Source organism: Sturnira hondurensis, unplaced genomic scaffold, assembly GCF_014824575.4.
Source record: "Sturnira hondurensis isolate 20B ecotype Veracruz unplaced genomic scaffold, ASM1482457v3 Scaffold0019835, whole genome shotgun sequence".
In the NCBI taxonomy this organism is placed as follows: domain Eukaryota; kingdom Metazoa; phylum Chordata; class Mammalia; order Chiroptera; family Phyllostomidae; genus Sturnira; species Sturnira hondurensis.
Genome location: NW_028092466.1, coordinates 3,714,217 through 3,740,621, shown reverse-complemented (window position 1 = coordinate 3,740,621; position 26,405 = coordinate 3,714,217). Strand labels below are relative to the sequence as shown.

Genomic DNA, 26,405 nt, shown 5'->3' with positions numbered 1-26,405 from the left:
TGCTTTCACCCACCTTTGCTGCACCTGGGTTTTGGTGTCCAGCTCTCCTGGAAACTAAGGTGATACTGACACCCTAAGGGACCTGCCAGTGCTATCCATCTTGTCAGAGAACTTGAACTAGAGTGGACTTCACAGCAGTGTGAATCTCAGACTCTGGGCAACAGCCCCTAGGCCTGGGAGGAGCTCAGAAATCTGCATTTTAAACAAACTTCCTGAAGCACTTGATGTAGGTGGTATAGGCACTATATTTAGGGAATCATGGCCCAGACTGGTCTTTCCCGCTGCAGTCTCTTCCCTCCCAGGACCACAGGCCCAGCCTCCTTTCTGGACTTGAATAGTCCTGACTATCTCCTATCCCTATTGGAGGCCTGTAGTGGGTGGAGTCTGCCAGGCAGGAGATGCCTCTGGATCCCCTGCATGTGCCGCCTGTGGAGGAGTGCTGTAGGTGAGCTGAGCACATGAGAAATGGTCTAAGTGGGCAGAAGACTCACTGGACATTGAGCCCCAAAGCTAGGGGCCTCCACTTACCAACACACATGGACAGCTGGACCTAACACTGTGCACCACAGGCCCCACACAGACAGTACAAATGTGCCCGGAGGGCCCCTTAGCAAGGCAAACCCTGCCCACACCCGAGAGCAAGCAGCCCACCGCCATAGGGGATCTGTGCCAGCAATAACCCAGGTGCAGGCTGTGGCCCAGAATACCCAACACCTGCCCCTTCACTACCCTGGGGCTCAGAGGAGAGAAGGGAGGACAGAAGAAAGGTCTGGAAGGGTGGGTGGAGAGGAAAGCTGTTAAGAACCGAGAGGGGGCAGGGGAAGGGACGAGTCCCTATTTATGTAAGCCGTTTGTAGCTGCAGATTGTAAAACTAGGCAGGATTCTCTGGAGTAATTCATAGTGTTTGGACAAGACAAACATTGTTCTGCTTTAAACAAACCTCCAGAAAGGTCAGCCTGGTTCATCCCTTTGCTGTAAGTCACTGAGACTATCCAGATGATGAGAAAATCAGATCTTCGAGAAGGGGGCCTGGGCAGGAGGCAGTTGTCTCCTGGGGCCTTTGGATGCAGGGTGAGGGCACTCAACGCAGGGAGGGTCCTCGGCTCCCACTGACAAGGCCCGGCTCCCACTCTGGAGCCAGGAGACATGGTTGTGTTGTGTGTGTGTGTCACAAACGATGAGATCTTGATGATGCCAAGGAACATCCAAGTTCTGGAGCAAGGCGAACATGACCCTGTGAGTCTTCTTTATTTAGGGGGAGAATTGAAACAAAGGTTCATGGATATAGAACCAAATTAGACCCACTAAGCCCAAGCTCAGATATGCTCCTGGACACCAAGAAATCACTGTTCCTTACATATGAAAGCGTTGGCTGGGCCCCTCTCTGTTCATTTAGCAAACATTTTTTGATTGCCTACTATTTGCTAGGTATTGAGTATATTGAGTAGGGAGCGATAAAGATATTGCACCCAGCTATGGGGCCTACAGTCTGGTTTCCCCACCCCCACCTCACCCCTGTTTTCCTTGAGAATCTTCTCACAATTTTACTTCCAGCATCTCTCCTACCACCACTACCTCTGTGAGCCCCTGGCTGAGACAACATATCGGTTCCCAGACTGAGCCCAGTGGCCAGTGCAGTCAGGGTGCGGGAAGTGTGAGCCGTCATTGTGGTTGTGATCCTGACTGTGAGTACAGACTCCACTCTTGAGGGGTCTACCTGTGCCCATGCTGAAGCAAATACTTTTTACTGATACTTATTATTCATGCTCACTGACTTATTATGAATTAGCCAACTATTACTAACACCAAGTCCACGCTTTCTGTAGTGTTGGTGTGGCTGTCTTGTACATGATCTCCAGTTGCTTGTCCTCCTCTCAAGTGGGTGGTGTCCCTGTGGTAACCATGGTGATGGTAGTGGCACTGGGTTAGCTGGTTCCATATAACTTTATAAAGATCATGTTTTTTAGGACTTTGGACACTTCAGGGTCTTTTGAATATACTTTTTTACTCAGTACTTCTGCTATCCATGGGAGACTTGGATAGAAGAAAGGAAGGGAAGGAAGGGAGGGAGGACACAGACAATACTACTATCCACATTTTTCAGAAAAGGAAATTGATGCTCAGAGAGGTGAAAGGGTCCATTGTCTTTGTTTAGGCTGCTATAACACAATACCATAGACTGGGTGGCGTGAGCAACAGACATTTATTTCTCATAGTTCTGGAGGCTGGGAAGTCCAAGACCAAGGTGCAGGCCAATGTAGTTCCTGGTGAAGGCTCTCTTCCTCGTTTTCAGACAGTTAGCTGCCTTCTTGCTGTGTCCTCACTTGGCAGAAAGAGAGATTTGTCTGTCACATCTCTTAGAGGGGCACTAATCCCACCACTGGGGGTTAGGGTTTCAGTCTGTGAATGGGGAGGGGCACAATCACTTAGCCCATAGCATCCATGGGCTCAGAGGGGCGGGCAAAGGTCGGAGAGTGCCTATGGATGGAGCACAGTCCAGGCGTTCTTCTTGGTCCTGCACCATCCTACTGACCCCCTAAGTAGCTCTCCGCCAATAGGCCTAGGAGCCTGGGCTCCCTGTAAACGGGGTGCCCAGCGAGAGGCTAAGAAGTAGCTTTCTAGGCTAGGTCATGGCCATCCACCCTGTGTCTAGTTTCTGGCATCAGTCTGGGGACTAGCCTGGTGGCAGTCCTTGCCTGATGGCATCAGTGAGAGAGAGGTCTCCTCCCTTCCTCCATATCCTACTTTCCTCTAATACCTTATTGTGCTTGAATAATTCACATCCTTACCCAATCTGTTTGGAATCAATGGTCCATGTCTGTTTTCATCCTATACTACCCTTTGGAATTAAGCTCCCTTACGTTTTCTCCCTGTGTGATGTGCAGACCAGAAATACTCATTTCACTATTTGGGGAAAATAAGGTGTTTCACATAGGGTTTTTTTCCTTTTGCAGTTAATAGGAGGTTACTCCTTGAAGCATAGAAACATTTTACATAATAATTTTCATTTAAAACATTTTCCATCAAAATCATGCTTTTTTCCACCTAAGTCAGCAGGGTTGACTGTGAAGCAGGTGTTCCCTAGGTGTGGTCGAACGGGTGACCCGCAGCCTGTTTTGATGACTCCCAGGCGTCGTTAGGAACCTCAGCTCCGGGGCAATTTTCTCAGCCTCCTTGCTGCAGTTTTCTCACTTGTAAACTGGGGGGCACTGGATGGTTGCTCTCTAGGGGCTCCTTCTAGTCTTGTTTACCTCTTCTGGGCTCTAGTACAGTAATGAATCTAGGTGGGACCTGTCCTGAGTCCCTGGGTGGTGGCTGGGGTGGATTCTACTGTCAGCTGTCACTCAGTGTAACCATGTTCAGCAGTCACCCCGTTTCCCCAGGGATCCCAATCTGTGGTTCTCTGTGACTGACTCAGAAGAACAGAAGATGCCTGACCTCAGCTTACAAACATACCTAAGTGAAGAATTTCTGACCTTCCTGTGGACTAAAATCCCTGATATTGTGGCTCCTCTTCTCTCAAATGCTCAGGAGGCTATTGACTTACTTCTGCAATATGTTCAGAATCCTAAACACTGCAGCAACCCTGCCCTCCAGGAAAGGGGGTTGCAATTCCTTAATAGTTACAGTGAGCGCTTGGCAAGCTTGTGTTGAAGGCAGTGAACTCAGCAGCGTGGGAGGTGAAGGATAGTGAGACGTGGCCACAGCTCATGAGAAGACCTAAAGGAAGACTTCACAGACATTTCGAAGCCCAGAATGTTAGTGTTTCCTCTTTCGCTCCTTTCATTTACCCCAAGCTTACCTTTTAATATTTGCAAGGGACCCTCTTAATTCTGGCATTTCTGAATTGTTGGTGTATTAGTTTCCTCTGGCCACTGTAGCAAATTCCCACAAACTGGGTGGCTTAAAACAACAGAAATTTATTCTTTCACAGTTCTAGAGGCCAGAAGTTTGAAATCGGTATCACTGGATTGAAATTAAAGGATGTGCTCCCTCTGCAGGCTCTGGAGAAGAATGAGTTCCTTGTGTCTTTCAGCTTCTTGTGGCTGCCAACACAGCTTGGCTTACGGCCATACCCCTGTATGTCTGTCTTCACATGGCCTCCTCCTCTTCTGCCTTGTCGGATCTCCCTTCACCTCTCTCTTAGGAGGACACTGGTGATGGCATTTCGGCCCCACCCAGATAATCCATGATGATGTCCCCATCTCACGATCCTTAATGGCATCTGCAAAGACATGTGTGTGTGTGTGTGTGTGTGTGTGTGTGTGTGTGTGTGATATAAGGTAACATTCATAGGCTTGAGGGATTAGAATATCATTGAGGGGGGTGCATTTTTCAGCCTAACATAACTGGTCACTACCATCAACTGTCCATAACTCTGTGGTCTTTGATCAGTTGTAATGAATTTATAATACACGTTTATTCTGTGCCAGGCAGTCTGTTAAACACTGAAGACTGAGAAGAAAAAGACAGAGCTCCTCCTTCAAGAAGCTAATGGATTAGTCAGGGAAACAATATAATATTAAGAGAAATGGGGAAAAGCAACTCCAGGGCCTTGGAGTTATCCAGGATGGATCCTGAAGACTTTAAATTACAGATCAATGTCTGTAAGGCCCCGCATACCCTGACCTATACCTAGCTCTGTCTTCACCTCCTACCTCTCCCCACCTGGCTCACCAAACCTCCACCAACCTGGCCTCATTCTGTTCCTCATATAAGTCAAGCTCTGCCTCAGGATCTTTGCACTTCCTGTTTCCTTTGCTTGGAATGCAATGTCCCCTGCCCCACAGCTCACCTCTGTACTTAACTCTGCTCTACTGGATCCTTCTCAGAGACATTCCAACCCCCAACCAAGTACCTTGTCTAAAATCTACCTTTGCTGCTGGCCCCCTCGGTGCCCTCCTCTGCGTTATTTGTATTCCTAGCACTTACTATATGTAGGTGCTCCTGTCTGGGTCATCTCTACCTCCACAAGCATTTTGAGATGTGATAACTAGAATTCCTAGAAGATCCAAAATGCCTATTAATTTCAGTTTTTACTTCCAGTTCTCTTCCCAAGAATGCATTTAGCCTTTTTTTTTCTTATTAGCACAATGGACTACATTTCAAATGGACTAGAATGGGGCTGGGCTCTTCTATGGGGAATTGTGAATCTGAGGAGCCAATTTTAGCTGTTCTAATGACTGGTGTGTATAGGGGGTGGGGCCTACTGGCATTGAGTGGGCAGGGGCCAGGGATGCTAAGTGTTCTCTAGTGGACAGGACAGTTCTGCCCAGTGAAGAATTTGCTGGCCCCCAATGCCAATAGCACCTCTGTAGAGAAACAATCTTAAGGAAATAGTTGGTATTCAATGACCAAAATAGTATTTTCAACCTTAACTGATAGCATTTTTCATCCCATAAGAGTGTTCAAATTATTTCTCCCTACATACCTTCCCTTCTGCTAAACCTGCCATGTTCCACGGCCCATTGGTGCAGCCCCCCGATATCCTCCAGTTCTCCCCCTTTCTCTTGGTAGCACTCTCGTGTCACCATTAAATTTTGAGGTTTCACTGAGAAGGCGCCCTCCTTCCGATTTTGTCTAAATGTTCAATGAATTGAGCCCCAGTTTGGGGCTCAGAGCCCCCCCCCCCCAACACACACACTATTTTCTCCACCTAGAGAGCCACCCTTTTACTGGCATCCTTTGTTTCCGGCCTCCAGGGCCGGGCTTCCATCCATGACAAAGCTTCCCCCACGGTGCCCCATTTTCTTTATTTTAATAGAGAGTTCAGGGTGGGACCTTGTCAAAAGCTTTTTGCAAATGAAAATAAATTACATCTGCTGGTTCCCCTTATCCACAGGCATTTCACCCCTTCAAAGAGCTCTGGTAGATTAAAGGATTTGCTGGATTTGGGGTTTGTATGGTTTCTGTGCCCAACTCCTGAATCCTCAGCCAAGAAGCCTGCAATAGGGAGGCCTGAGTTGAAGATGCAGATAAACAAGACTGAAGAAACAGATACATCTCCGGGACCCCTACGCACTATGCTGGCCTGCTTTCCCATGCTTTATCTAAAACCTTCTCCAGGACAGTCACCTCACTGGAAATCCTGCCCAGGGACCTGGGATGGATCCCTTGAGCAATCTCCAGGAAGCTGGTTAGGTGAGCTGAGCTCACCTAGAAGCCTTAAAGCTTCTAGAAGCTTTGAGAAGCCTTAACATGAGAAGATGCCCCTAATTCTTCCAGGTTGAAGGATCTGGAAGTCTGATCTGAGAATTATGAGCATTAAAAAAACAAACAGCCCTGGCTGGCGTGGCATAGTTGGTTGGGTGTCATCCTGCAAAGTGAAAGGTCGCTGGTTTGATTCCTGGTCAGGGCACAAGCCTGGGCTGCAGGCCTTGTCCCTGGTTGGGGGCGTTCAAGAGGCAACCAATGGATGTTTCTCTCACACATGGATATTTCTCTCCCTCTCTTTCTCCCTACCTTCTCCCTCTCTAAAATAAATAAATAAAACCTTAAAAACAAACAAACAACCCCCCCCAAGTGGTCACATATTGAGCCTCTATTCTGTTCCAGCTTCTTTCCTTTCAGATACATCTTTGTCATCACCCTAACAAACCCATAAGGCAAGTGAGATGACCCCCATTTCGCTGTGAGAAAACCGATGCTCAGATGGGTTAAGAAACTTGCTCAAGGTCATACAATCAGTTAGTGGTGGACTGGAATCAAACTCTGTCTAAGTTAAGTTCTTTCCATTTCCAAGAGAAACAATCAATCCAGGCTCCGCCTACCCTTTTGGAAGGGCCAAACACTGGGATCACCTCTGCTGCTACAATTTCCAGTCTCTGTTGGGAATCCTGGAAATCAAATCCTTTAATGTCTGTCCTTTTAACTGAACCAGACATGCTCAGGAGCTTAGCTGAGCCAGGTCACAGCTCATATTTCCAGTAGACCTGACTCCCTTCTCCTGTCTCAAGATGGCTGAGACCCATTTATGCTGGAAAGCTATGGCAGCCAAGCCCATCCTGCCTATAGGAGCCAAGAGCTCCTAAACACTGGATCCAGACCATTAGTTCAAATCTCTGCTCCTCTACCTACCTGTGATGTCATCTTCAGCAAATTCCTTCCCTGTGTCTCAGTTTCTTCCTCTGTAAAATGGAGATAATACTGCTTACCTCATCAGGTTGTTAGGAGTATCACGAGTTAGCGATTGGTAAAGTCCTTGGAAGAGTGCTCGGCACAGAGCACGCATTATATAAACGCTTGATGGAGAAAGTGAAGCTGTCGTGCCTGACACGAAGGCCACTTAGGTCATCTCACTTCTCCTGAGCCCTTACTCTCTTCCTGTCCTCTTTCCTCACAAACTATTAGCCTGTGTCATGTGGTGCCCTTGTCCCTGGGATATGCCCTTCCCCACATCCTTACCCTGTGCACTGATTACTCCACCCACCTTCAGGTATTGCGTGTTTTAAGAATTCTTGTGGCACACCCGTGTGCTGTGGTACACCAGTGTTGAAATTCACTGATCCAGGTCACTTCCCTTTCTTTGAAGACATCAGTGCCCGGTTCAGTGTTCATCTCTGACAAAAGCCCTGATGTTGGTTCGCAATGTCTACAACACCCAGGTGGACAGCCCATGGAATACCTTGACCTCCTTATCTCCAGTCATCGTCACCTCTGCTGGCCCGCAGAACCACCCCTCCCCGGACCCTCCGTGGGCTGTCCCCACCCAGAGCTGTTCCACTCTGGAACCCTCAATTCAGACGTCTGGTTTGGGAACAGCCTCTTACGTTATTCCTCACCACATTTCTTCTATTTTCCTGAATCCTCTGGGCCAGCTCTGTCCCAAAGAACTTTCTGTGATGGTAGAAGTGTTCTCTATTGGCACTAGCCAAATCAGGGGCAATTGAGGACTTGAGCTTTAAATTTTATTTAACTTTAATTCATTCAAGCTGAAATTGAAATAGCTGTGTGTGGTTACTGGCTGTCGGGTTTGAACAGCACAGCTCTAGACCCCTGGCGTCTCTATTTCCCCTTCTGTCTGCGACCTGTCTCCACGTCCTTCTCTCTTCAGCTTTGTCTTCATGGTCCATCACACCAGCCACCCTCTTTCCCTTGTCCTCCTGTCCCACCTCCTGGAACAAATCCTCAGATCTAGATTAATCCCACTGTTCCGCTGCTTTCCCTAGGCCTGCCCTGGGGGCCACTGATCACCGTGGGGGGGAGGGGAGGCCTGCGACTTTGCTGGTTTGCATTCTTTCTCATAGATAGTCAGCAACTTCAATAGGACCTTTATCTGCCCTGCAAACATCATCCTCTTTTCTGTAATGACCCAATTAAGCCTTCTCCCCTATTCCCAAACCTCCAAAGCTCCCACCTGCTCCCTCACTCTCAGCAGGGGGTGCCACTTCCTATCCTATTGTAACCAGAGAAGCTTTCGAACCACCTGACCACACGTTTTACAAGGCTGGTTGTATCTGCCTTCAGCCTTTCTCCTTATGCTCCTTCCTATCAATGTTTAGGCATGTTTAAACAACCTGATGTTACAAACAACAATAAAAATCCCAGTCTTCTGTCAATCCCATGTCACTCCATCTATCACGCCATTCCTGCCATCACCCTATCTCTTTCCTACCACTTGTTTTCACACCTCTTGAAAGTTGTCTACACTCACTATCTTCCACTTTCTCACCTCCCGTTCACTCCATAACCTGCGGCAGTCTGGCTTCCGTCCTTATCACTCCTCTGCCACAGCTAGTCAAGGTCACCAGTGATTTCCTTGTAGCTTAATCCAAAGGACTCCTTTCAGATCTTATCTTGACCTTGAAAGCATGTGACCCTGCTCACTGCCCCTCCTTCTCTGAACTTGCTTGTTGGTTTCTAGGACACCTGAGTCTCCTGTTTTCCTACTTCCATTCTGGCTACTTTTAGGTCTTCTCGAAACTGCCACATTCTCCTCTTCCTAGGGTGATCCTTGGACTCCAGGTAAGGCCGGGTGCCAAGGAGGGTGGCCCCCCTCCCTGCACATTCCTTGCAGAAACACCTGAGAATTTGCTTTCTCACCCAACAGCCACACTGTTGTTTTGAACTCCAGTTTGTACCATGGATCCCGCTGCTTAGAGCCTGACACGCCTTTGTGGGTGTGTATTTATAACCCCCACTTTAGAAGCTCTCACGACACTCGGACATCTGTTTTTTTCATTGGTCCCCTCAGAAGGCAGTTGCTTTAGGAAGGGACACTGACAAATTAGAGGGCACTGGGAGAGTGCGGAGTAGTTGGAAAACAATGTCCCATGAGAAACCTTTAAAAGAACCGGGGGGTATTTAGCCTAGAAGACCAAAAAGTGAGGCATGATAGAGGGCTGATTTCAAAAATTTGAAGAGAGAGAACCTCGGTCTGGGCTGCTGTGTGGAGTTGGAATCAGACCAACTGCACAAGTGACAGGGAGGTGGGTTCAGGAGGCAGACAGGTTCTGCTGTGTCCTAGGATGTTTTGGACCTCCAGATAAAGGCGAGACCGTCCTGCTCACCAGAACTACCAGAGAAGGTACGCTTAGGCCGAAGGACAAAAATAAAAGTGGCAAGCTCTTTCCCTCAACTCCCTCTGGAAGACCAGAGGCCTGAGCTCCAGGGAGAGCGGCTGCAGCCTTGCTGCTGGGCCGACCGGGTGGGCCGGGGGGCGAGGGGGGCACCCTGGTTTGCCTGGCTCAGTGTGTCCTGTGTTTTGGTGGGCTCCCATCAGCTTACATTGTGCGCTAGCCCCAAAATAGCCCCCCAGAGCCCACTGCTGGGACTAGTAGGGGGAGGTTGTTGAGGGTGATTGCTCATCACCTCACACTGAGTTCCCTTTGTGAAGCCCCCAGAAGTTCCTGTCTGAGTTCAGTGCCGAGAACAGTTGTGATTCTCTTGAGTAACAGGTCTGTTGTTATCTCATGGACACTGGGAATTGTGTAACCGACATGGTCTCCTTTTCATTTTGACTGCTGGGTGGGCATGGGGGGAGGGAAGCTTAGGGGCAGATTTGTGGCCCACTCACGGGAGGTGAACAGGGCCTTCTAGGATGCATTTTAGCTTCACTCCTATCTCTACTTGGTCTTCCCTCTTGGTTTTTCTTTTTTCTCTTAGCCTTTCTTCTTATTTTGCTATACAAAATTGAGAACATACAAGCAAAAATAAAAATCACCTCTAATTTCACCATCCAGAGATAACCACAATTAGCAATGCTGTCTTTGTATGCATACTTTTTCAAAAAAATAAAATGAGAGTATACTGTGCATAGTGTTTTTTGGACTACAGTGTTATGTAATTGGTTTTTTCACTTTATAATTTTATTAATTAAAATTTTTACTAAATAATTTGAAATCTCTATAATGATCTAGGAATTTAATACTAAGAACAAATGGTTTCTACATCCACTTGCTATGTGTCTGGCTTTATGTATATTTACATATATATGTGAAAGTATATTCATATAGATTATATAAGTACAATATGTATACATAGATACATACTGTAAGCTATAATCTTCATATGTCCACCCACTGATGTTTACAACTTTATGAGGTAGATATCATTGTATCCTTTTTGAAGATGAGGAAAATAAGGCACAGAGAGTTGCAAAACTTGCCAGTGTCACACTCTGGCTCCAGCGTGTGTGCCCCAAACTTCGAGGCTGCCTGTCATACCATTGGAATTTCACAGTCCGCAGTGGTTAAGCATCTGTGTATCTCCTCTCAGCTCACCTAATTTGTGTTACTTTGCCATGCTTTCAGTACCCATGTAAGTCCCCTGAAGTCCTCTCTGCCACAAGGTAAGGCATAAATAACTGGTGTAGGGTGGTAGTGGCACAAGGAGGCAGAGCTAATGTACTACCCCAGGGGAGAGGATGGGCCCGGGGCAGTCCTGTGGTGGGATGGATTTATTTCCTTGGGCTGAGTGAACTCCTGTGCCTGGAAGAGCTGGCTTGGGTGCTGTCTCGCAGGGATGCAGGGAAAGGCATTCTTTCAAGACTGAGCTGGGCCAGACCAACCCTGAGGCTCCTTCTTAGAGTCTCAGAGTTTATGAAAGTGCCAATAAGCCAAAATAAAGCACTTAATGGAGCTAATACAGCAAGTCAGCTATTGGGCCAGAACCAGGACCCCGAGCTTTCAATCCAGACCTATTATTAGTAGCAAATAAACCAACAGAAACGGAGAGTCCCAAACTCTCAGCCCAGTGCCTTTCTTTCCCCAAAGCTCTTTGGCTGCTGCGGCAAGATGGTCAAAGGATGCTGCCGCTGTGCTCCATCCTTTCTGAGGCGAGAGAGTGAGGCAAGGAGGAGAAGCTGGGTGGGCTCGAGGACCTCCCATGAGAACAACTGCGTGGGAATATCCGTTAGGCAAATGGGAGGAGAGGAAGGAGCCCAGGTCTCAGGCCTTGGATTTGATGTTTACTAGATGGGAGATCTGGGCAAGTGTCTTCACCTCCTGAGACCTCAGGGTCCTCAGCTGCAACGAGAAGTTCATACCTGCTTTGCAAAGCTTTTGTGGGGCTCCGGTGAGGTAGTATGGTGTGCAGCACCCTTTAAAACCCGGGCCAGGAAGTACTATGAGTCTGCCACCGGGAATCCAGGGAGGCTGGGCTTCCCCCAGCCTGAGGCTCCGCAGACCTGTCCAGAGGGGCGCTGGCCGGTGCCTGGGTGCTGGCCGGCATCTCTTCCTGCTCACCTCAGCTCCCCCGGCAAGAAAGCAGCCAGGTTCACGGCAGGCCCAATCGCACAGTGACAACCGTGCGTGTGTGCGAGTGCGTGAGGGTGTGGAGGGGGCGTTACGGAGCAGCAGCCCGTTCTCGCCGGACCCCAGGGGCTTCGGGCCGGAGGGGTAGGCGGGCAGAGGTTCCGTCCCCTCTCGCTCGTGAGTCCGGGCTCTTTGCGGACAGGGGCACCGTGCTGTACGCGGTGCCACCGGGGCCATCAGGCTGGGTTAGAGGAAGGCCCGACCTCAGAGCAGCAAAGAAAACAAACACAGATGTGTTTGGATGGGACCATGAGGGAGAAAATCGCCCCTTCCCCCACCCCGCCCCCGCCCGCGAGCTCCCAGAGGCGTGGGGCCGGCGGAAACCTGCGAGGCTCGCGGGGCAGCGCGGGGCCGGGGCGAGGCTGACAGTCCCCGGCCGGCCCCTCCTCCCTCCAAGGGGTGCGCGCGGGCCCAGCCCCCTCTCCGGGGTTTCCCCGGGCGCTCTTCTCGCTTTCTCTTTGTCTTTGCTTTGCTTTCTCGGGCTCCCGGGTTCCCACCCGCTCGTGTTCTCGGCTCTCTCCGCGTCTCGGGCCGGTTCTGCTTAACTTTCTTCTTTCCCGGGGTGAAAACTTCGCTCGCAGGCGGCGGTTGCTCGCCGACGTTATTGGCCGGCGCCCCGCCCGGGTCCCGCCCCCCGCCCCCGCGCTCCCCTCCGCCCCCCACTCCCCGCTGGAGCGGCGGCGGCGGCGGCGGCGGAGCCTTCGGAGGCGTGCGTGTGTGTGTGAGTGTGTGTGTGTGTGTGAGTAAGCGCCAGCGAGCGTGAGTGAGTGTGCGCCCCGGGCGCGGGCTGGACAGCACTCGGACCGCGGCGGGAGACGGGCGGCCGCTTCGTCACTCGGGAGAGAGAGCCGGCGGCAGCGGCGGGGCCGGGGCTGGGTAGCGGCGGCCGCGCCGGGCACGGAGTTGGCAAGCCCGCGCCGAGGCAGGACGCGCCTGCTAGCAGCGAGGAAGAGGCTGTAGCTGTGCGGCGTGCGGGCTCCCCGGCCGGGGCCGGAGCCTGGCAAACTTTTCTTTCTCTTTTGCCCTCTCCAGAGGTAAAGTCCCGAATGTGGAGTCTCCGGCGGGGACGGGATCTGGGGCACCGGAAAGGGATCCCAGGTTGCAGGAGGAAGAGGCGCGGGTCGTGCGGGGTTGGGGGCCCCCGCGCTCTTCTGCACCCGAGTCTTGGGGTGCTAGGCGCGCTCGCTGAGGCCGGCAGACCGGCGCGGGCATGACCCTCGGGCGGCGTGGAGGCGCTGGTGGCTGGGAAGCCGAGCGTTAGCCCGCGGTCCCGGTTCTCCGCTCAGCGGGGGAGAAGCGCGGGCAATTCTCGCTTGGGGGCCCCGGATTCGCCTTCCTCTGCGAGGCGGACAGTCGGGCACCGGGTTGGTGCTGGAGAAGGTGGGCGTTCGCCCGCGCCCCGGCTCTTTGCCCCGCGGGGAATGGAGGGCGCGGGGCGGGCTGGCTGAGCACAGCTCCCCTCTCTCCGCAGGCGCCTTCTGCGGCGGGCAGACGACTCCTCGGCGCGGCGGGGCCGGGGCAAGCTGGACGCAGCATGATGCACGCAGTGTGGGAGGCGCTGGCAGCGCTGGCGGCGGTGGCGTGCCTGGTGGGCGCGGTGCGCGGCGGGCCGGGGCTCAGCATGTTCGCGGGCCAGGCGGCGCAGCCGGACCCCTGCTCGGATGAGAACGGCCATCCCCGCCGCTGCATCCCGGACTTTGTCAACGCGGCCTTCGGCAAGGACGTGCGCGTGTCCAGCACCTGCGGCCGGCCGCCCGCGCGCTACTGCGTGGTGAGCGAGCGCGGCGAGGAGCGGCTGCGCTCCTGCCACCTCTGCAACGCCTCCGACCCCAAGAAGGCGCACCCGCCTGCCTTCCTCACCGATCTCAACAACCCGCACAACCTGACGTGCTGGCAGTCCGAGAACTACCTGCAGTTCCCGCACAATGTCACGCTCACGCTGTCGCTGGGCAAGAAGTTCGAGGTGACTTACGTGAGCCTGCAGTTCTGCTCTCCACGGCCCGAGTCCATGGCCATCTACAAGTCCATGGACTACGGGCGCACGTGGGTGCCCTTCCAATTCTACTCCACGCAGTGCCGCAAGATGTACAACCGGCCGCACCGCGCGCCCATCACCAAGCAGAACGAGCAGGAGGCTGTATGTACTGATTCGCACACGGACATGCGCCCGCTCTCGGGCGGCCTCATCGCCTTCAGCACGCTGGACGGGCGGCCCTCGGCGCACGACTTCGACAACTCGCCGGTGCTGCAGGACTGGGTCACGGCCACCGACATCCGCGTGGCCTTCAGCCGCCTGCACACCTTCGGCGACGAGAATGAGGACGACTCTGAGCTGGCGCGCGACTCCTACTTTTATGCAGTGTCCGACCTGCAGGTGGGTGGCCGCTGCAAGTGCAACGGACACGCGGCCCGCTGCGTGCGCGACCGCGATGACAGCCTGGTGTGCGACTGCAGGCACAACACGGCGGGTCCCGAGTGCGACCGCTGCAAACCCTTTCACTACGACCGGCCCTGGCAGCGCGCCACCGCCCGCGAGGCCAACGAGTGCGTGGGTGAGTGGAGCGTCGCGGGGTGCGGGCGGCGGTGGGGACCCGGGTGGTTGCTCTCGGGCCTCGGAGCCCCGAGTTCTCTGGAGCGTCAGCGGCAGCCACACCAGGATCATCCGTTGCGGTATTGCCGCGGGGATGGTGGGAGGTGCGTTCCGGGATGTAGTGGGCCCAAGAGGGCAGAGAGCACGAGCATTCATTCGCTGGCGTGGCGCTGGCCGTGGAGTCTCTGGTTTGCACCCAATACACCCTGTGAAGCCAAGCAGAAGCACGAGAAATGCCACGGGGAGAGGGTTTTGCAGAAAATTTGCCAACTGGTCCCTCTAACCTCCATCCAAATGCAAACTCATTGCCTAACCCTTAGTTCGGCGGGTCCCTGCGATCCACCTCCACCCCCGCCCCGCCTAGGGCTGCAGCTAGGCGCGCAGTTGGGGATCCCGGCCGCTTCCCGGGAAGCTCCAGCGGCACAACCGTAAATCCCTTGGGAGATGGCAGAGGGGTCTGCAGTTTGAGGCCAGTCCTGTACCCAACGAATTGCCTTTTATGGTTTGAAAAATTTTTTTTCTTTTGGACAGCGTGTGTTTGTGTTAGCAAAAGAATGATGTGATTTAAATTACTATCTACAGATTACAAAGAAGAGTTCAGTAATTTTAAACCAATTCCATTCTGGTTCAAAAAAGAAATATTCCAGGATTTTTTCTTAGTGTCAGAGTTTGGTGCAATTACACAGTTTTGAATTAACTAAAGGTCCAGATTCTCACTTTTTAATGGGGTTTCATTTCCTGAAAGAGAAAACTGACAAAACCGGCACTGGGCAATACGTTGTGTCAGAAACGAGGCTTTTAAAAAATGGATACGTTTTATATCTGAGTCGCACAGTTTTGCTGCTGTAGAAACTTTCAGACACCAGTTTCTCCCGCACCGGGTGGGGGAGGAGGGACAGATAGTAAGGCAATACTTTTCCAGTATGAGAAGTGAATTTGCAAATCTATCATTTTGTTTCAGTGGAAATTATTTAGTTTGTAAAGTGCCATTTGGTGTGCATCTTTTGTGAACCTACAGATTTTCCCTCCGCCTCTCCCCACCCCCCAGACAGCCGGTGTGAGTCTGCAGCGGCTTCGCCCTCTGCGGCGCATTGCAGTTTGCTGGTCCCCACAAACACACGTTTTGAGGTCTGGTTCTGATTAATTGTGTCATGTTGTTGTCGAATAGTTTGTGCCTCATGACTGCGGATGCAGACTTTTGAGCAATCCAATGGAAAACATGTCTTGGAGAGCCGGGTCGCGGTGAGGCCCAGCAGGGCCTCCCGTTGCATGGCAGGGCCTCCATTTTTGCGCTCAGTGTGTCCGGAGTTTGCAGACCTGATTGTTCTCCTCCCTGGTTTTAGAAACGGAGCTGGTCGTGGGTTTGACGAGAGTTTTCAGGATTCCCCAGTGAGATAGTAGCTATACCGGAATTAGTGCTCTTTGAGAATGAAATTCCTTTGATCTGGTCAAGTTCTTCAGAAATGTTGGGTTTTCCCATCTCTTACCCTTTTCTCCCTTTCCTCTTTTCTTTTCTTCCCTTTGTGCGGAAAAACCCTGTATTGACATTCCAAGGGCCTCCCAGGGTTTTGCTATCAGTTTTAGTTTGTGTGTGCAAGTATGAAAGATACCTTTGAATTGTCACCAGCAGGATCTGATTGGACAAATGCAAGTGAATACACTGAGGCGAATAAACTGGACTTGGTGGTAACATTTCACTGGTTTGAAGGTCCCTCCTCAGTATTGCATTTGTTCAGATTTGTCAGCCACCCCTACCTCTCCCTGTACTTTGGAGACAAAACCCACATTTGCTGTGATACTGGTTATGCACTTTAGGTAACCTCTGTTGTTTAGGATTTTGTCTTTTGTTTGAGGCACTAACTATGCACAAATTGGATGGGCCTTTTTTTTAGTCCAAATTGAGCAATCAACATATTAACTAAATGTAATTAGTAAGCCTTTTTGCTCAAAAAGTTTAATTAGGCCTAGTAAGTACATAATCTACATGACAAATAATAGGCTAACAATATTTTCTGGTTTTTACTGAAGTTATTTTAATTCTCAATAGCGAAAGAATCTTTAAATTTTGCCAATTACTCAGTCATGTTGTAAAAGCAAAGCCAATTCAACTTACTAACTTTGTTAGAGTTATTTATAGTTTCCTTTATGCATAGATGTTCCGACACCTTGCAGATGCAGACGGGAAAGTGAGGTTGAAGTTTCCCTAAAGTCTAAATTGAAGCCTGAGTGATTTTTCCATCGTTCTGCAAAAGAGAAAGCCAGCAAAGACAATTTAAAAGTGATTTACAATGGAAGGTCGAGCTTTTTATGAACAGGCCTGTGGTGGAGATGCGTGAATGAGTTAGTGTTTGACAGGTGTTCTGAGAGACTACAGGGCCCGTGCTAGGAAAAAGCATTAATAAATCCTCCAAACACCAACTTTTGTACTATCAGCAGCTCAGATTTTCCCCCAACATAATCCTAGCTTGTGAATTTCACACTGATGACATACAAAGCCAAGCTATCCAGATTATTTACAACTAAGGCAAAGTAAAGAACTGTCTATATTCTTTATTCCAAAAATCAGTCTTGATAAAAATAAAACATAGTCACAGTGCTAGTCTGTCTTTGCCTTTTAAAATGAAACGTGATTAAGAATAGACTGAAGTGGTATCCTTCTCCAGATTAACCCCAATTCCTAAAACTCTGAAAAAGTGTTTGCTACTATTTCATTAAATGGCTCTTCTCCACAGGGCCAGGATACTTTCAGATGAGTAAAAAATGCATATTCTATAGGTTTCCTTTGGTCCAGCTTTTTTCTGGTGGTGTTTCAAGGTTGCGTTCTCTATGGAATAAATGTGAACCTTTGTAAAACCCAATTTTATTTTAAATGCAATTTTGGATTTCTTCCGGGAAAAAAACCCTCGAAACGATATGAAAGACAAGACTATGTATAATGTTACAGCCTCGACAGCTCTCCATGGAATAACTAAATACTTTCTTCCGCCCATATGTATCAGCAGTGTTCACATGCTTTTATACACATGTGCACTTACATTCATGGTGTAAAGAAGCATCCATGCATGGTGTGGGGGGTGCATTCAAGGGGAAATGCACGAACAGTTTTAAACCACCTGGGTTGCTAGGCCCTTTTTTCTCCCTTCCTTTTTTTCCCCCAGAAAGAGCATCTGAAGACCATATTGTGTTTCATAAATTATTGACATCAGTTTTAATCAGTGTCCCCCTGACGTCGGAGCTGTGTTAGTATTTAGTGCCTGACTAAGCATGCTGTTTAATCTTACTGTGGGGATGTCAGTGTGAACCCCTGCCTGGTTTGTGACAGGGTGAGCTTGTGAAAACTCGTTTTGCGACTCACTCTATGGTTTTGCATTGCCCAGCTGAAACCCAAAACCCACACAAAAGACATCTCTGCAAGATGAGCACGGTGCTGGGCTGGCCTCCTGCAGTCGTGGGCACCTGCCACATAATGCCCAGAATTGTTTAAACATGGCTTCGGGGGGGGGGTCATGCTGTAAATGGCCCCAGTGTTTGGGCCTACCATCATCCCCAGCAAGAAAAGGAGGCGAGGTTATGTTGGTGGTGTTTCCATAAGAAATCCAATGCCCCACTAAAGACTCCTGCAAAATCAGAGGGCTCTCGTTGTTTGCTGCCTAGTCTGGAGTCTGGCACAGAGCTGTACATCAGTGAATATTTTTATAGTCATAGTAATTATTATAATGATTGTCATTGTGATGATTAACTCCCAAGGGCTTATTTTTTGCCAGGCGCTCCCATTAATTTAGTCATTTAATCATTATGCCTATGGTAATAATAGGCACTGTCATTGTCTTTATTTTACAGGTGAGGAAACCATAACCTAGAGGCATTAATGGTTTACCCAAAGGCCACTAGCTATTAGTACTACACGTAGCTAGTAGGTAGTGGAGCTGGAGCTCCACCCTGACATTATGCCTGTATTGCATCCTCTGTGCTGCCTCCCCAGGAACTAGACAGGTGGATGAGTGGCAGTCACACATCCGCAAATGGGACAAGAGTTGGCACAGCCTGTTACTTCTTGATAAAACAGGTGGTTCCTGTGTTATATCACCCAATACTATGTTATGTTATTATATGTATTGTGTTTATACATGCTTAAATATGAGATTATGTATGATAAGTTGTCCTTTGTTTTAGCCATCAGGCCTAGTGGGAGCTGGGAGATAGGAATGTGAGCGAAAAGGGTCTCCGTGCTCTCTGTGGGGGCCCCGCGGGCACAGGTGTTGCAGATGGCCAAGGCTGTCTTGATTCCAGGGACTGTGATCTCTCTCAAAGGTGGTAAAACAGAGGTCATAGTCAGAAAATCCTCTTGAACCGAAGCCTTCTCCTTTCTCCCTGATGCTTGGATTCCCTCCCTTTGCTTCTCCGGGACATATTGAAAAAAAAATCTAGGCAGTGGCTTAGAAGTGGTGTTGTTAAAGAGAGGCGGTTAGTGGCATATCCTGGTCACCAGCGCTGTGCGGGTGGGGGCAGCTTTTGTGCGTCAGCAGCACAGGGCTGTCATTTACCCCTGCCGGCCCCATGACAGTTGGGGTGAGGGTCTCTCCGGGGCTCCCATTAGCGTCCTGGGGCCGGGTGGCTGCTCCCTCCAGTCTGCAGAGAAGAGAACTGGAGGGGCGTCGGGTGACCCCCGTGGGGCGGGTCTCTGCACTCCCAGGCTCTGCCAAACTCTCCTTTGGCCCTGCCCAGACTTCTCCCTGACCTCCTCCTGCAGAAAAATGAGATCCTCAGAAAAGTATTTGAGACTTCATGTCCAGAGAAAATATTGGAAAGGCAGTGGGTTGAAATTCAAATGTTCCCTGGAAGGAATCCCCTCATTTTCTGCTCACAGCTGGTATCGATATTTCCTCCTTGAGATGAGTTGTGCTTTTCATTAAGTAGATTTTTTGTCTTGGGATTAAACCAACATTGTATTCTTAATAGACTTTTATGTTTACACTTCAAAAGTCCACTGGGTTGGTATTCTTGTTATCTTGATGGCTTCTATAGTTTCTGCTGTGCACACTGGCCTCACCAAAATAAATGGCTCTCCAGGGAACTGGATTATAAAACAGCCTTATCTGTCGATGCACAAGTACGGATGTTTTGTGAGCCAGTATTTTTTCCTTTCTTTTAGAAATGACAATCATCCCTTGCGTTTCTGCAGTGCCTTAAATTAGTGGGAGACCAGAGGTGTAGGAGGGCTTATAAAACACTTAGGATTTAAGCCCGATACTTGCAAAGCAGCCCATAGCAGTTTGCCTGTCCTCTGGAAAGACACACATCAGCCCTTGTGGTCTCCGCAGCCGTGGAGGGTGTGGCACTGGCTGGGGAGGCTGGGGAGCTGCAGACTTCAGACTGTCGGTCCGTGGTGGTTGTCAGGCCGCATCCTGAAAACAGACTACAAACCCTCCTCAATGCCAGGCATTGTACTAGGTGCTTTATATGTGCTTTGTTTCAATTAATCAGATTGCCACAAGGAACGGAAGCTTTTCAAAAACAGATGTCCCTGCCACCAAAGGGCAGTCTTTACACAGACTGAATTAAGTGCGGACAGGTCTGCAGGGCACATCTTGGCTTATTCAGTGACAGACACCACTGCACGCACAGAGAGCTAGGCGGTGGGGCGGGGGTGGGGGGTGGGGGGGATCAGTGGTGCTTGTTCTGAAGACTGATCCATGTAAAAGCCCTGTCCTATTGTAAACAGCTCTGAGGCACGCTATTTTTGAAGAGCGCCTGAAATACGTGAGCTGCCTGAGACAGTCCTCCAGACACAGGGCTGTTAGAGGTCGTGCTGGCTGACTGCTCTCCTGAGGCTGGACTGCTGTAGCACAGCACCGTGCTACGGTATTGCATCCCCATGTTCTCATTTCGATGATGCATCTCTATCGTAACCTCAGAATTAAATTTTAATCTGCCTTTGGAACGTTGTGTAACTTATGTGAATTTTCCCTCCATGTCCGGAGGCAGAGACCCATTTCAGTCGTCAGGCCTTTTTGCCTGTAGAGATGATGTTCCCTTCCCACCCCCAGCCTCTGGGACACCTCAGCTTGGTGAGTGGTCAGCCCTGGCTACACCATGTTGTGCCAGTTCTACCCTCTGACAGCGAGAAGGAACTGTGGTCCTGTGGTGGAGGAGATGTGGAATGCCTCTCCTCCGAGCCCTCCCCTTTGGACACTCCGGTGCCTGTCCCAGGCCTCCTTGGCGATGGACACTTCTATCAGAGGCATCTGCCGGCACTCGGAGAACACGGGAAGGTCATCGGAGGGGACAGGTGTCCAGGAGTTCTTCCAAGAAATGGAGAAGTATGCTCTGCCTTTTCTTGTGTTAGGGTCATGCCTGCAGGTCACGGATCCCTCTGCCTGGGGATTAGCATAGTAGCTACAGTTTGGTTGAAGTGAGTTCATGTTGCCGTGTGTTTGTGCCTGTAAAGAAGACCCAGAAGAAAGATGTCTCTATAGGTATGTCTCTTCCAGGGTTTTGAAAGGGGTGGCTTTCCAGAGAGCAGAGAATATTTGTTGGGTGAGAACCCTGTAAGGCAAAAAGTAACACCCTAGTTCATTATATCGACTGTGACGGAGCCTTCCCAACTCAGCGGGAGCCTGGAGAAGATGCTGGAGATCTGTGTCAGGCAGGGCTTGGGAGCAGCCTGTGTGAGGTGCCGGGCCTCTTCAGTCAGGTGTGTTTTTGTTGGGGGCCCATCCCTGCCTCCTCCTTGGCTGCTGCTGTTGCTAAATTTTCTAGGTTTTTCCTCAGTCCTTTTCTGCCTACAGGAGAGAGATTATGGGTTGTCATGTTCAATTTCTACCCATTCCAGAGGCTTTGCTCCTACTTTAGGCCGAGTATAATACCCCAGGGATCTTTAAAGGGGCTAGATGTGAATAACTGAGTCCTAGGCAACAAGGAAATGAGATGCCTCTCTTAGTTTCTGGGGGCCTGTATGTTGTTGCGCTGTATTCCATATTTGAGGTCCCCAAGCAATGCACACTTCCTGCCTGCCTGATGACTAGTGTCAGTGTTTGGAGTGGCTGTGGGTGAGTGCTTAGTAGGCGTGCTGCCACTTCCTAATTCTGAGACCAGGGCAGACATTGCTAATCAATCACAGCACTCTTTCCTCCTAAGTCCAGAAATGGTCTTAAAGCATTGGAATCCTTCTCAATATAATACCCTAGGCAGCCATTACTACTTATTCAGAATTAGCCTAAGAGATGAAAACCATATGTCATTTTCAGTCTCGGAAGACTTCCCCCGCAGCCCCAGACAGCAGACAAGGATGTGTACCCTGTAGGCGGATGTTGTTGGAGCAACATCAGCGGTCAGGTGGCTCTGCTGGCGCAGGCATGCGGAAAAGTGTGGCGTGGATGCCCTCCCTTAGGTGGAGTACGCTCTCACCTGGGAGGTTCTGCATGTGGAGAGATGCATACTTGCACTCATCATAAACATGGGTGGGCCTCCAGAGCCAGGAAATTTGCCAAATGCCCAGGATGCTAGGGAGGCGCTGAGGGTCTCCGAGCAGGTGTTTGATTTGGCTACTGTATTAAGGGAGAACTGGAGTGTGGTTCGCTTCATGTTTCTCCTGCATTTGTTCTGTTACGGTGTTTTTGTTTTCTTCCATGCCAAGATTGTCTAGAGACCACAGTTCCTTGGAAAGGGGGGTTTCCTTGGAGTGGCCGCCCCGGGGTCCCTGTGGCAGTCCCCCGGACTGGGAGAGCTCCACACTGCCCCAAACATGACCTGCTTGGCTTGGGTTTCTTCTCCCCGGCACGAGGATTCTCCACCTGAGAAGTTGGGCCCCTGACCCCAGGCGATGTCTCCGTGGCACTGAGACATGGGCACTCTGCGCAGCCCCTTCCCTGAGAGCTCTGCTTCCACTTGGGCCGGCACAGAAAGTGCTGAACAATAACAACCCCAACCCCAGCACGAAAAAGGAAACACATTGTGTTTACAGATACAGAATCTGGCATCTGAAACATGAAAGTACCTTTGGGTTGGGCGCCCCAGGGCAGGGCTGTTGGACACCAGCCCCCCTGCTCTGAGTCCTGCGGCCAACTTGTTTCCTCTGCTGGAAGCCAGGCCTCAGAGGTGGGCAGGCTGCTCCCAGCCAGCTCTTGATTCCCAGACCCAGCCCTGTCTCACTTCGTCGTGGCTCAGCCCTGGAGAGATCCACGGTGAGAAAGTGCTCGGCCTTCCCTGCTGCCCTAAGGGAGGAAGTTGCTCCTCACTCCAATCCATAGAAATCGATCCTTCTTAAGCCACGTGGTCAGGCAGACTCTCCATCCTGACGCGCAGGGATGCCAGGGAGGAAAGGTCTGGGCGCTCTTCCCTGTGTTTCTCACCCTGTTTGTGGTTGGAGCCAGAGTTTGACAGCTGGGGTTTTTGTTTTTGTTGTTGTTGTTGGGTGGTGGTTTTTGTTTTTGTTTTAAATCAAAGATCTTTGCAGAAGAATAAGATCCAGTGAAAGTGAAAAGCATGTATGGCTATTTCTGATTCGTAGGAAATGGTTCTAAAATCAAGGTCAGAGAGCTTGGCATTTTATTTAATAATGTATGAAATACCAAGATGCATGCGTCAGGGGTGTGGGTGAGAGCCCCTCTCCAGCCTGGGGCTGCCTGGGTTAAATCAGGCTCCCCCCGCAGCCTGAGAGCTTGGGCACCTTACTTGCTCTGGGCGTTCACTGTCTTGTCGTCTCGGCAGCTGTAATCAGGACCACGTTGGTATGTGATGCAGGAGGGGGGAGTGGGAGGAGCCCTTGCATTTTTCTTTGGAGGGGCTCAGCGGAGGGAGTAAGGAGGACGCCCAGAGGCAAAGTGCTTATCCTCAACTTTGGGCTTTTGTCAGCGTCCGTCTCTGTAGCTTTCCCCCAATCACATGCTCTGTGTGGAACACTTCACAGGTACCGCCTCATTTAGTCCTTGTAAGGCCCTTACGGGTTCTGTTGTTGTTCACAAACCTCTTTGTCGAGGGGAACACGCACACGGAGAAGCACGTGGATCATGGGCACACAGCTCTCGGACCTCCCACAGCGTGAGCACGCCTGCAGTGCCAGCACCCCATCAAGGACATGCCGGCACCCCAGAAGCTGCCCTGCACCCCCTTCCAGCCACCACGTTCCCTGCTCGCCAGGCAGTGGTTTGGACTGTTTTTGAACTTTATGTAAATTGAAGCATAGTCTGGCTTCTTTTGCTCAGTAGTCAACTTGTGGTATTTACCCACGGATAGTCATAGTCTTATGAGTTCCCATTGCTTTATAGTGATCTATGATAGATACATACACATTGATTTATGTATGCCATTTATGGTGGCCATTCGGGCTGTTTCCATATTTCAGTTATTAACAGCAGTGCTGCGTGGCCACGAGTGTCCATGTCTCGGCGCACGCATGGATGCTTTTCTGCCGGGTGTGCATCTGGAAGCGGAATCACTGGGTCCTAGGGTAGGTCTGTCTTCAGCTGTAGGAGGAGGTGGTTATACACTGGCTCTGCGTTGCGTGGAAAGTTTCACACACCATTTACAGGTGAAGAAACAGAGGCGCACGAAGGCCACGCACCTTGCCCACGGTCGCGCACTCACGGCCAGTGGTGGAGCTGGGTTGGAGTTGGAGTGTGTGGCTCTGGGGTCTTGCTTTCCCACCGCCCCACCTGGTGGTCATTCATCTTCCATCTGTACACGCCCCGTCAAGGAAAACGTAGTCCCCAGGGGCAGAGGTGACTTTGGGGAAGTTCAGTTGGTTCTTTGGGCCTTACTATTTTCTTCCATAAAATGAGGGGCAGGGCCACGAAGACCATCTTCGGCCCTGATACTTGGTGTCCCAGGGGAGTGCACCCCCATCCTGAGGGCTTTCCCAGTCCACACCCCCCATCCCATCTCCACCCGAAGCAGCTCTCAGCTTGAATGATGTGTTTCCGATCCACTCCCCTCCATTGCGTTCCCCCAAAGACTGCTCAGGCTCTGACCGGGGGACCTCGCTTGGCCTGCCCTCCAAGACTACCGGGAATGTCCCCCTCTCACTCGCCAGCTATTCCGTTTGGGTGTTGGAAGACATGAGGTCTGTCCCTTCTTTGCCCTCCGGTGTGTTTAGCTAGATGAATGTGCCCAGCGTCCACTCATCGGTGTAACTAGCTCGGTCATTGATAAATAAAGCATTTTCCTAAGCCCCCTCATGCCCTCTCCAGTCCCCCTGCCCCCCACTCACACACCGTAACCACCATATTGACTTGCCGCACCGCAGATTTCATTTCACTGGTTCTTGAACTTCGTATCAGTGAAATCGTAGTGTGTGTTCTCTCCAATACCTGGCCTCTTTTGCTCAGCACTATTTCCTTGTAAAGAGTTTTAAATATGACTTACCCTAGTCCTTTTTAGTTTGGTGGGTGACCTCAACTTTGTGGGGGGACGATCCTCCAGCTTGCTTTGTCAGCCGACTTTTCCTTGTAGTGAGTCACCTCCTCGTGTGTTTTGCCCCGTTAGACTGTGAGCTTATCTTTATTGGGGATTTCGTGAAAATCACACTGGTCTTAGTTCTGGAAATGCTTCTATTGAGGGATTTCGCCAGACATCCTAGAGTTATCACTGGCTTAGGACCGATTTTTCCATTAATTAATTACCTTGGAAATTCCTGTGTCAAATGAGGAGTATGAATTTTGCCTCTGATTTCTAGCAGGCCCAAGTTTCATTCTCCCATGGGAGACTCTTTCTCCCTCTCCTCAAGAGTTTTGTTGTCACTTGAGGCTCATGGACAAAGACGTGTAATCTCCCTTTCCCTCTGGGTGCGTTCGGAAGGTCCAGGCCTTTGTGGTACCTGGGCTACTGGGGCAGTTTCGAACCGGTCTCCCTGCCTCTGCCCTTGTCCGCCAGCTTCCCGGTCTGTTCTTGCTGGTAGTTCTCTCTGCTCAGCTATTCAAAGGGATGGCTTCCTCGGTGCGTCTTAGTCTTTGGTCAGTTGTCGTTTCTCAGTGCAGCCTGCCCCGACTATCCTATTTAATGTCCTAAAACAACTTTCTTATTTGTGCCTGTCTGTGTCTCTTCATTGCACCCCCCCACCCCTGATCACCCTTATCTTGCTCTATTTTCCACCCTTATAATATTTACCAGCTTCTAACATACTATTTAATTTACTTATTATGTTTATAAACTGTCTTTCGATCATCCCACTTATTTTATTCTAACACTTGTTAGGATATACATCTATGTGAAGGCAGATTTCTTGTCTGGTTTGGTCACAGGGTGCCTGGCATGACAGTGGGGTCTCATTTCTGACTCCTGGCCTTGTGGGAGCCACGGCCTCGGTGCACGTCTGTGTGTGGGCACCGAGACCCAGGCCCATGGCCGTCAAGGCCTATTTCCAGGGCTCATAACCGGCACTTCTCTCCCCTTATCTCCCCCCTCGTGATTGCCACGGCCCCAGCGTTTCTTTAATACTTTGGCTTCAGATCCTTATTTCCTCTTACATCTGAGGATTTCCTTTTAATTCTTCTGAGTCTGCTACTCATTAAATATTTTTTTAAATTACATTTCAACCAGTGTTTTTGAGAGGTTTGCAGTAGGAGGTCTGCATTAGCTCAGGTCACTTTGTTGCCAGGACTCAGGTTGTATATTTAACCCTCCATCCATCTGGAATTGTGACACATGGAATGGAGGTAAAGATTTCCATTTTTTCTCATCAAATATTTAGCCATTTGTTCAGTGACACTTATTGAAAAAATTATTCTCACTGACTTGAGATGGCACATTTATTAAATGCTTAAGAATTGTATAAACTTGGATTTGTTCTCTGGATTTTCCATTTTGTTTCCCTGATCTGCCAAATATTTTCCTGCCATTTCCTGTCTGGATAGTGCATTTCAAAATCTCGTGGGGTCAGTATTTACTCAGTATTTATTCATTTATTCTTTTTTCATTGATTCTTTTTCAGTTATTCTCATTTGCTACTGTTATTTATTTATGCACAGGCTTTAGATGAGTTTGTCAAGTCTCAATGTAAATGCCATAGGTAATTTGATAGTAATATTGTTGAAATAAAGGTGGGGATCATTGGTAATCTTATACT

The 26,405-nt window shown here is 50.1% G+C and overlaps 1 protein-coding gene across 5 annotated transcripts in view; it reads left to right on the top strand.

Annotated features, from left to right (window-relative positions):
* Positions 1 to 26,405, top strand: part of NTN1 (netrin 1) — a 198,726-nt gene that overhangs the window by 2,260 nt on the left and 170,061 nt on the right. The window contains exons 1-2 of one of the 5 annotated variants that reach the window (XM_037028129.1): positions 8,875 to 8,965; positions 13,226 to 14,306. In XM_037028129.1, the coding sequence (XP_036884024.1) occupies positions 13,289 to 14,306 (1,018 nt within the window). In that variant the 5' untranslated portion in view covers positions 8,875 to 8,965; positions 13,226 to 13,288. The other 4 variants (XM_037028130.1, XM_037028131.1, XM_037028128.1 and 1 more) reach the window with 4 other exon arrangements.